Source organism: Gregarina niphandrodes (genome assembly GCF_000223845.1).
Source record: "Gregarina niphandrodes unplaced genomic scaffold scaffold00001, whole genome shotgun sequence".
Taxonomy (NCBI): domain Eukaryota; phylum Apicomplexa; class Conoidasida; order Eugregarinorida; family Gregarinidae; genus Gregarina; species Gregarina niphandrodes.
The window spans coordinates 64,965-75,231 of NW_011645773.1; the positions used below are offsets into that span (position 1 = coordinate 64,965).

General features: G+C 53.6%; 5 protein-coding genes across 5 annotated transcripts; all 5 read left to right on the forward strand.

The window, feature by feature from the left end:
• Positions 1–163: 163 nt before the first annotated feature.
• GNI_001380 (hypothetical protein) lies at positions 164–1,753 on the forward strand (the record flags this gene model as incomplete). The annotated part of the gene is made up of 1 exon (XM_011130165.1): positions 164–1,753. The coding sequence occupies one exon, from the start codon at positions 164–166 to the stop codon at positions 1,751–1,753; it is 1,590 nt and encodes a 529-aa protein (XP_011128467.1).
• Positions 1,754–2,787: 1,034 nt separating this feature from the next.
• On the forward strand, positions 2,788–4,053 carry GNI_001390 (hypothetical protein; the record flags this gene model as incomplete). Its single annotated transcript, XM_011130166.1, has 1 exon — positions 2,788–4,053. The coding sequence occupies one exon, from the start codon at positions 2,788–2,790 to the stop codon at positions 4,051–4,053; it is 1,266 nt and encodes a 421-aa protein (XP_011128468.1).
• Positions 4,054–5,039: 986 nt separating this feature from the next.
• On the forward strand, positions 5,040–5,774 carry GNI_001400 (putative transmembrane protein; the record flags this gene model as incomplete). The annotated part of the gene is made up of 1 exon (XM_011130167.1): positions 5,040–5,774. The coding sequence occupies one exon, from the start codon at positions 5,040–5,042 to the stop codon at positions 5,772–5,774; it is 735 nt and encodes a 244-aa protein (XP_011128469.1).
• An 885-nt stretch (positions 5,775–6,659) lies between these two features.
• Positions 6,660–7,919, forward strand: GNI_001410 (hypothetical protein; the record flags this gene model as incomplete). Its single annotated transcript, XM_011130168.1, has 1 exon — positions 6,660–7,919. The coding sequence occupies one exon, from the start codon at positions 6,660–6,662 to the stop codon at positions 7,917–7,919; it is 1,260 nt and encodes a 419-aa protein (XP_011128470.1).
• A 163-nt stretch (positions 7,920–8,082) lies between these two features.
• Positions 8,083–9,313, forward strand: GNI_001420 (putative transmembrane protein; the record flags this gene model as incomplete). The annotated part of the gene is made up of 2 exons (XM_011130169.1): positions 8,083–8,706; positions 8,816–9,313. The coding sequence occupies 2 exons, from the start codon at positions 8,083–8,085 to the stop codon at positions 9,311–9,313; spliced, it is 1,122 nt and encodes a 373-aa protein (XP_011128471.1).
• Positions 9,314–10,267: the final 954 nt, after the last annotated feature.

Consider the following 10,267-nt stretch of genomic DNA (forward strand, 5'->3'; position numbering starts at 1 on the left):
CCCCGTCCTGGTGTCATGGTCGTCAGTTTGGCCCGCAACCCCCTTCCCCCGTCCTGGTGTCATGGTCGTCAGTTTGGCCCGCAACCCTGTGGCCCGCAGGGTGACCGTGTGCGGGAGAAAGCGCTGACTGACTCGATCAACATTTTTTTCCGGCCCGAAAATAATGGCGGATAAAGGATTCTCATGCGCGTCAACAACGTGCCCGGGAACTGAAGAGGGTTCGACTCGCCGCGTGGAGGATGAAAGTTCGTATTACGTGCCACATCCACAGGTAGAAGGGCCGGGTTCCAGCGCGGTGGGTCGCGCCCACGACCTGTTGGTTCCGAAACACATGGTTTGTGAGGGCAACCCGGCAGACGGCGAAGCCGCAGCCGACGAAGCCGCAGCCGACAAAGCAGCAGACGACAAAGCGGCCGCCGGCAAGGCAACAGACGGCAAGGCGGCCGCAGCCGGCGGTCGAGTGGCATCAGGTCACAGCTCCACAGCCTCCGGCTGGCAGTTCAACAGCAATCTGAGCACCATGAGTTCGCTCAGGACTAATTCGCTGAGGACCGACTCGCTGAGGACTGACTCGCTCCGGACAGACTCGGTGCAGAAGCCCGAGCCGCTCACGCGGGGCACATACCTTGAAGGGTCATTCGCTCAAGGCTCGCTCCTTACGGACCGCCAGTATGTCCGTAGTCAGGTCGCTGAGAGTAACCAGTTCGGTAGTTCGTTTACCGCCGTCGGCGACTCGGCCGCTGCAGTGTCAGGCTCCGTGGCGCCTAGCGGAAGTCAGGGGGCAACGTACGTAGGTTGTGGAGCAACGGCGGTTGGCGCAGTTGTTACACACCCAGCAACCGAAAGCGGCGTTTTTGTGACCGCCCAGACCGCAGTTGCCCAGACCGCAGCAGTTGCACAAGCGGCAGTTGCCCAAAGCGCGGCAGTTGCCCACAGCGCGATGCCGCAAGAGGAAGTAGGGGCATGTTCCAGGGCCGTGTGTGGAAGCACGTGGGCGCAGTTTCCGGGTGTTCAGACAAGTATGGCGGCGAGTTCAAGTGTGCAAACGAGCCCAGTTGTTTTGCCGGACAGTTTGACATTTGTGTCGTCTGTAGAAACAGGGTACTCGGTAGTACCACCACCGCAGACGGTGGCTGGGACAGTGCCAGAGTGCGGACGTTGGACGGGTGATGCTTATGGGCAGACAGTGTCTCAGGAGAGACAGGTTCCATTAGTTCAGGAAAGGATAGTCTATCGCCGCGTGAAGCAGGTTGTGGAACGGCCAGTGGAGAAGACAACGTTGGTGCCTAAGGTGATTCGTAAAGAGGTTGTGGAGTTCCGACAGGTGGTGACCGACGAGGTTATTGAGGTTCCCAAACCATACTCAGTGGAGACGCAGGTCTTTATCCCACGTTACGTGGACCATCCGACAAGCTGCGCTCTTAGCCAGAATTATTTACCCGTGTATAGCGTCGCTGAGGTACAAACCGCTGTCGAATGCACACGCTACGAACCCGAAATACGAATAGTAGATGTCAAAGTACCCAAAGTCGTAAACGGCGAACTACTCGTCAAAACCAGGGATACAAAACTCAAACATGTCCCACATGACCGCGTCTCTAAAGCACAATGGAATTCTCTAGTGCTTAAAATCAATCCGGACTTATGTAAGGTCGGAGACCTCAGACACCTACCAGTACACAGAGACAAAGACGGACAAGTCATCGCATTCAAGCCTGAAACTACCGTCGGTGCCTCCCTCTCAACGCTCTAACACAGCCACGCTCTAAAGGCGGTGCGAACGAGATTCGACCAGTATTCTTGGACATCAAAAATCATCAAACCGGTATTCTTGATATGAGAAAAATTCCGATGTTGGCGCGGTCCCTTGGCACCACAATTTCGAGCAAGTGTGCACACCAATTACGCACAGTCACTAGCACTGCACAAAGGACTCTAAGACTTTTTTCAACAACCGAACACAGCTAGATAGGGGAATGGTAGTTAACAACAATTACAAGTACCAAGAAAGGGTACAGGGCAACTCTGGCTGCCTTGGCCAACCAGCTTTGAGACGTTCGCAATTAGGGGACGAGGGGATTGACGTTCGCAATGGATGTCTGTACATCGCACTCAACACAGAGCTAGCGACCGACAAAGACATCCTCCGGGAACAGAGAGATGGCATCACGATTAAATGAAGGGGTGGGGACATCATAATGAACTTGTAGTACAAGATGTGGTCGCGACCTGCACGGAGATGTGGAACGGGAGTATCAATGTGACTGTCGAGAGGACTGTCGCTGAGTGGCGAGCGCTGTTAGAATGGTGACTAACTGGCGAGGTACTGTTCGTGGCGAGGTACTGTCACCTACCGGGTTTTTGCTCGGTGTATGCTAACAGCCTGTCTGAGGGTCTATCATGGACCGTGCATAGTTTATCCGGATAGAGGCGACGCACGGGCCACGATACCGTAAAGGGGCTGACACAGTTGGAGAGATTGACACAGTTGGGGAGACTGGCACAGTTGAAGAGACTGACACAGTTGAAGAGACTGGCACAGTTGAAGAGACTGGCACAGTTGAAGAGACCGGTAAACTGCCGAATGGGTGCAGGGCATGCTGGGTTTTGTTGTCCTGGTCTCACCTGTCGGTTTGAAAAAAAAACTGTTGAGTGATCATAAGAATGCGAGCTTATCGGAGACAATCAGCTGACCACCGTTGGAGCTTCACTACGATGTTGGCAATACTGGATGCCTTTGGAACACAACCACGGGGTCAGTGGGCTCGGAGTTTATTTTTTCAAGGTATGATTGAGAAGCGTTTAGCGAAGGAGATTGAACGGCGTCTCCGAGACGATGATGACGTACAGATTCTTAAATGGTTCGAGCAACAGATCATTTCGGCTCGAAGTGTTAGAGCTGCCATGACTCGTGGAGTAGCGGAGGAATACGATCAACTCAGTGATCTTACTTTTTCAAGGGTGGTAGAGTGGCTCATTCCGCGGTTTTGGGCAGATTCTACAGACGCGAAACGTGCGAGGAGAGTGGTAGCTTGTCTGCGTCAAGCCTACATATTAAGTGTCTTACCTGAGCCTTGGCTTGATGAGCCTCGGTGCTCGTCCAGTTACGCACCGAGTGGCGTTTTTCCGGACGGTACTGGTCTTAGGTCAGTCGCGACCGTCGCTTACTGGGCTTATTTCATGAATGCGAAGGGAGGTATGTCAGCGGAACAGGAACTGAAGAATCTTTCCATGTTGTCCCGGTGGACATCGGCCGCCTCATTCATGCAGGCGTTTGCGGGTCTGGAGACACACTCACTCCTGTTCACAAAGGAGGGAACACGGTTTGACTTGTTGGCAGATCTCACTCAAGCAATGGCACTCACTCACATCTATGATGGCTATGAGCGGAGACCTTATGATGAGCGACCTGACATGACTCCAGAGATGGTCGGAGACGTACAGAACATCGTGCGACAGCTCATACGGGTACGTGCAACGTCAGTTAGTCAAGCGAGGGAGTTGTATGCGTTCCATCTCGGATCGTGGATCAAGTCAACTGCATCGAAAGTATCCAAAAGCCATTACAACCATTTCCTTACGCTGTATCGCGAGCATCAGACTCGCTTGGTTTACAATTATTTCTCAGGCTTACTGTCTTGGACAATGCCTTCAAGGGAGGAAGCGCTTTCATCCGAGGAAGCGCACTTCCCAGTAACTGAAAATACACCCCGTACGCGCGCAGATGGCACCCCGTACGCGCGCCTGCAACTAATCTGGATGGAAGAACAGTTCGTGCGCCGTTTGATGTACCTGCTCATCAACCAGCATGCTGCCGATACAAGTCAAGAACAAGACGCTGTTATCCTTGGGCTCCGGGGACCACAATTTATTTTGTCTGTCTCGGAAGATACCTTCCAAAGACTCTACGATCAGGCATTGGAGGAAACAGCAGCCCGAGTCGCAACTGAACAGGGCTACGACTACGCCTGGAGGGCCGGCTGTGCCGCGATGGTAACGATGCACGACGTATGTTCCTTGCTTGCTGGACCTAAAGCCGACGACGACTCTTAGTTATGGAAGTGTTACAGAAATCAATGGCAGGGAGGCTGGTGGGCATCGGCATCGGCACCGCCGTTGCTGCTACCACCGGCACCGCTGCAGGCAACTACTCACAGCACTGAAAACACAACACCGGACGTTCCTCCATAGCTGGAACGTTCTCGGTCCTGAAATCAGTCCTCTAAAGAAGAGTGTTACTAGGAGGACTGTTACAGACTTTTTTCCAGAAACTGCGATCGCTGAAGGCGAGAGGTGTGGACAAGCGGAAAAGAAGCGACGTTGCGAGCAAAAGCTGTGGTGGAGTTGTTATTCGACCCGGCGGCGCTTTCAAGATGCTCTTGGTCGAATAACAAAGAGCCCAGGGTTATAGCATCCTGGTCCAGGAATCTTGGTCGAGGAGTTTATGGACTCTTGGACTAAGGTCTTGGACTATGGACCCAAGGCCCTGGCTTATGACTTTTTCTCCAGGAACCGTGCTTAGATGCTGCGTGAAGAAGGCTGCCTGTCTGCCTGCCTGCTGGTGTCCCCTAACAGTGAATTGTCTTCGCCAATTTGTGAAAAGTCGTTGACAGTTAGATTTGTGCCCTATGGATTCAAAAGACTGAGCCTGAGCCACCTGTGGAGACTGACGCCCACGCGACCTAAGTGAGCCAAGTATCGAGAGTGTTCATCAGGCCAGTTCGTTAAAATTTTCGCGCCACAAGCTCGTTCACCAAACTCGACCAACTAGTCACTTGTTGTTTGTTGGCGGGTTGCTGTTTTTTGTTGGCCTCTGGGACGTGTTTTTTCGCGTCACGAATAAATTTTTTTTCTCGATGAGAGGTTGCTGTGCTGCGCGGTTGCGGGAAGACTTGCCGACGTGGTCGGTGCTGGCTGGGGTCACATTCGACGTTATTGTACCAGGTGTGGAGGCTTCGCCGGGTTCTAGGTTTCTAACTGCTGAGCGCCTCGTGAAAGGGAGTAGTCGGCGAGGCTTTGTCCCGGATGGTTGTCCACCCATGCCTGGGTGTGTGAGACTGCTTGGCGGCAAAGAGAAGATTACGCCGCGGCTGTTCCTAATTATCGCCCTGCAGACGGTGGACGAGTTGATGAAGAGCGAAGAAACGTTGTTCAACCGGGACCAGGTCCAGTTGGTGAGCGACGCAAATCGCCCCATCGTTAGACTAGACCTAGCGGGTGCCGCCTCCCACCGCAATTTTGAAGCAACAACTAGTGAGACCAATCGGGTTCGCATGGCTCAAGCGGTCTTGGCGAACCTGGCCGAGGTCGGCCACGTGGCTAGGGGCTGCTCGGCTAGGGGCCACTTGGTAGCGGGCGACCCAATAGCACCGTTGGAGACGTCGATGGCGACCATGAGTGAGTTGCGTGAGGCGCTGCTCCAGACCTACAGAGCGCTCGAACCCTCTGGCGACTACTCGTCAGTCTTCTGGAACGTCCGGAGTCAGCCGGAGGCGACTACAGACCTAGGAGATGGCCGATACACACCCGACACCAAGCTCACATTAATGATGGGGGGTGCTTTAGGTGTCCTTGGTACAACCGCTGTGTGTGCCCCTTTGGGGGCGTTTGCGGTCGGCGTCGCCTTCGTTACGGGGGCGCCGATGGGCATGCTTTGCAGCGCCGCGGGCACCGCTGCGGGTCGCGTCGTGGCGGACGTCCTACTTCCACCTGTAGCGGACAAGCCATCTCGAGCGGGCAAGCCATCTCGAGCGGGCAAGGAAAAGCTTGATTGAGATGATCGTCAAGGTTATAACGCAAGGAACGAGTGTTGATGTTCAAAAGACTTTGTGTCCTTACGGAATTTTTACGGGCGGAGGTCTAGAAACCATGTTAGTCCAGAGTGATGTAGTCGTTGCTGAGTGGTTGAGGCAGGTTGGGCAGTCCTTCCCGCCACAGGCTGGGGGGGTAGATATTGAAAGGAAGTAGGGGACTTACCTTCGTTGGACTAGAGCGCTGCATATAAGGTATGCTACAATAATTACGTAGGCGATGGCGACAGTCGGAATAACGACCATGGTCCAGTGGGTGTCTGAGAGACGCATTTTGACAGTCGTGCTGGTTACTTACTGGGGTTAACAGCATACCAAAGCACGTCAATGGTGGTGCCAACACACCCGCAAATCATAGTTATGAAGGATAGGTCGGCTTGAACTCCTTTGGATAGCTGGGAATCAGCGGGTGCAGGTAACAATTGGCGGGTGAGTGGGACACTGGCGGGTGAGTGGGAGTCAGCGGCGGATAGGTCAACGGGGCGGATAATGGGTCAGTGTTGATGCGCACGGGAGGTAAGGAAGTCTTGTTTGGTGCTGAGTCGACTGAGTTTGAGTAAAGCATTGAGTCCGGGTGGCTCTTGAGGTAGGACGTCATAGCCATAGAACTGATTTGTTCCTGACCTGCATATAGGGCATTTATCTAAAGGCGCTTGTTGGTTGGATTTGCCCAGCCAGAGTTTTAGTTGACTGATACGCGCGCATATGGCTAGTTTCTTCCAACAGGATGAGTGCACTCGAGCACTGCAGATGACACAGCTACTATGCAGGACGCCTTTGTCTTTCAAGCACACGTAACACGGCTGTCGACCGCGGAGAGGGGAATTGAATCCGGGTTCTTTAGGTCCCATGGCACCCGATACTTGCATGCGGTTTAGGATATTCGTTTTAGTATCCGTTGCGTTCGCGACCAATCCTCGGGAACACCTCGGAGTCAGTCAGGAACGGATCGAGGACGAAGTAATTGGTCTGGCTACGTTCGACCCAACGACTGAAATCAGTCTTTCAGTGAAGCGGCAATTTGCGGGTCAGACGTTGCACCACCAGCCCGGTAGTCGGTTAGTACACTTCGTCTTGGGCAAGAACGGAGCAATAGAAAAGGACAAAGTAGTCGGAGAAAAGAATGGTGAATTTGGAAACGCAGATGGCCGATTGGGTGTGACGCTGGCGCAGCTACTGCACTACCGGTATCAAGCTGCATTGGCCAGAGATGTGCTGTCGAAATTAGATTCCGACGATGTTGTGAACGAAGAAGATCTGGAGCATTATCACCAGCTGGGCGAGCGTCTCGGTCGCGTGGCAGAACAAATTAATCAATTGGCTGCGGTTCCGTACGTGTGTGCACGACCCGTCTCACCGGCGGTTGCGCGCCCTGTGATGATCGAGGCGACTACGACTGCGCCCACGACCTTTTTGAAGACGTTGGCACTGATGGGCGATGACCCAACCAGCATCGTCGACGACTACTTCAACGCAGGGGCCGTCTGGGCTCGATTTGTCGAGTTCTGCGGCGTGGACGCTTCGGGTATGTACTCCTACGAGTTGCTTCGCTATTGGAATACTCATTACCGCGAGCTACTGGCTGACGCTGTGCCTGTCTTGACTTCTACGTTCGCACACGCGTTTCTCACTATCGAACACAGGGCCGACGCCGGCCACAGCCCCTCCATTGCGCTGGCTACCAACGTTAGCCGAGCCCTGAGCACCATCTGCGACGACGGGGAAGACCTGCCCATCGACGAACGTCTTGCGGAGTGCTTCACTGCTCCAGGCGGTAGTGCTGCAGACGGCAAGTTGGACAAGTTCCTGTTCCTGGCCTGGGCGGCAACTGACGGGGCCGACTGGCGCGCAGCTGTGATGCAGTCTAGTTTACAGGAGTTGAGTTTCGTCGCATGTTTGATAACATCACGCACCACGGAGCTACTCGGCGCCTACAGCCCTTCCTGGTGCAGTCTGGAGCCTGCAAAGCCGCTGCCGCGACAGGGCGTGGTCCAGGTTAACCTGGGCACCACGCCTTTGGAGCTAGTCAGGAATTGGATGCGGGCTGCCGGCGTCTCTGACGTCGCTTCTCTACCGCCTGTCAAACGAGCTATGACTCAACGCCCATAGCGCTCCCGAGCAGATGAGAGTAGTTAGAGAGAGACGTGCGGGTAGTTAGGGAGGAAGGTGCATAGTTTGCAGCACGATGTCGGAGAGCGAATTCGAGCCCCAGCAGCGTTCCTTGTCACACTTGTATCCGGAAGATGTGGTTCGGCGAGAAACGTCGTCGATCATGACGGAACCGGAGTATTATTCAGGTCGCCAGGTTTATGCGGAGCTCACGGCCAAGCAATCAGACTTCGCTCGACACTCGATTTTAAGTCGAGAGGTGATTAGCCAAATGGACGACGAACAGATAAAGAAAAACAACATTGTCGCGGACATGCTGATCTTTGGGCTCTGTGTGCTCGTTATTGGTCTGGCCTCTGTAACGGACCAATTCGCAGTCATCAAGGACGGCGTCAAACGCATCGACTACATTCCGCGCATGCCCTACCTTATCTCCTATGTCGTCTCCGTGGCTATATGCATCTTCCTAGCCTACTACACCGAAGGCTCCGAAGGACTCGGTCGGCTCTTCAACCGCAAGAACATCTTCGCCAACCTGCCCATGGTCGTAACCAGCTGTATCGGAGACGTCGTCGTCCTTCGCATCAACGTCGCACTGGACCCAGCCCTTTGGAAGGTCATCAACCAACTCAGGCTCCTGCTCACTGTCGCCGCATCACGACTCGTCTTCAACCAACGCATCTCCGTCACCCAGTACTGCACGCTCTTCGGAACCTTCTGGGCCGTCCTTGCCTACGTCAGCAGAGGTCTGACACAAATCGTCATCAACGACTACTTCATCCTATTCGTAAGCCCCAAACACACCACTCTACCGCGTCCCGAAATTCCGACCCAAATTATTATTGCTGCGCACACGCGTGTGCGCGGCCAAAATAATGCATCCCTTGTTCTTTTAGATCGGTATATGCGTGATCTTTATGAACGTTGCTGCTGGTATCCACAACGAACTTACGATGCGACGAATCAACGACACGTTCCCCATCATGTTTGGTCAAAATCGTTTGGCTGGTTTGTCAGTCAGTCTTGCCATCCTGCCATTTGAATTATGGGCGACCAACTCTTGGCACAAATTCCCGTTTGGAGAGTTTCACCGTGGGGTGTGGATCATGACCTTGTTTGAAACGATAAAGGTCTGGCTGATTGTGAAAACCATGACCAAGCTGGGATCTGTGTACAGGACGTTGGCTCTGAGTCTTGGGTTGTTCGTCACTTATCTAGCCTCATCCTTCCTGCTACCCACCGCTCCACCTTTCAACATGTCGCAATTCACTATCATCACCGCTATGGCAATGTGCGTCATCGGTTATTCTACGGCTCGCATTGATGCGGAACGGGTTTACGACCTGACGGCCGAGAAGGCGAACAAGCTGGCCGACGAGAAGGAGGAGCCTTAGCCAGCTAACAGTTAGAAGTGAATGACCAGCAGTCGAGGGTTCCGGAGGAGCCAATGGTCACGAAGAAAGGGCGACGAGTTAGGTGGCGACGAGTTAGGTGGCGATGAGCTAGATGGCGACGAGTTAGGTGGCGACGAGTTAGGTGGCGATGAGCTAGATGGCGATGAGCTAGATGGATACAGTAGCCAAAGAGATACAGGACAGATACGGGGACTAGGTGGACATGTTCTTGTGGGGTATGTGTACGAGTTGCACGGGTTGATCTGGATGAGTCATCTAGACCTCATGAAGGGGCCTGCAGCGGTGGTTTGCGCTGCGAGTTTTTGCTTAATAAGTTCGAGCTCCTCCTGGTGTTTGCCAATCTCGCTCTTTAGCTGTAGAAGCCTTTCGACTTGGTGATAGGATAAGGGTTGAGAGGGTCTCTGTTGCAACTGCGATATGTTCCGGAGCCCTTGCCCAAGTGTTTCTACCTCCACACTTAGGCAATTCGGGCTCTTACATAGCCGTCGTAAAATCCGGTCATACTCAGAACCCAGGTGTTGCGAGTCCTCCGGATCCATCTCAAAGCCTTGTCGTTGCCGCGCGACTTCCGCCAGGGATTGCACCAATACCAACGCCTTGTGACGCAACTCGCACTGAGAGTCCCGAATCACCTTTAACTTGTCTATTGCTTGCTCTTGGAACCGTATACGCCACGCCTCCTGTCGCTTCTGGAGCTCTTTTATCACAATGGCAAAGTTCGAGAAAAACTCCGTCTCAGAACGCGCCCGCTCGCAAAGACCATCGAATCCAACCACCAACTGTGTGTAATAACTACAACCATTAGTGGGTGAACTATCAGTGGGTGAACTATCAGTGGGTGAACCATCAGTGGGTGAACTATCAGTGGGTGAACTATCAGTGGGTGAACTATCAGTGGGTGAACTATCAGTGGTGAACCATCAGTGGGTGAAC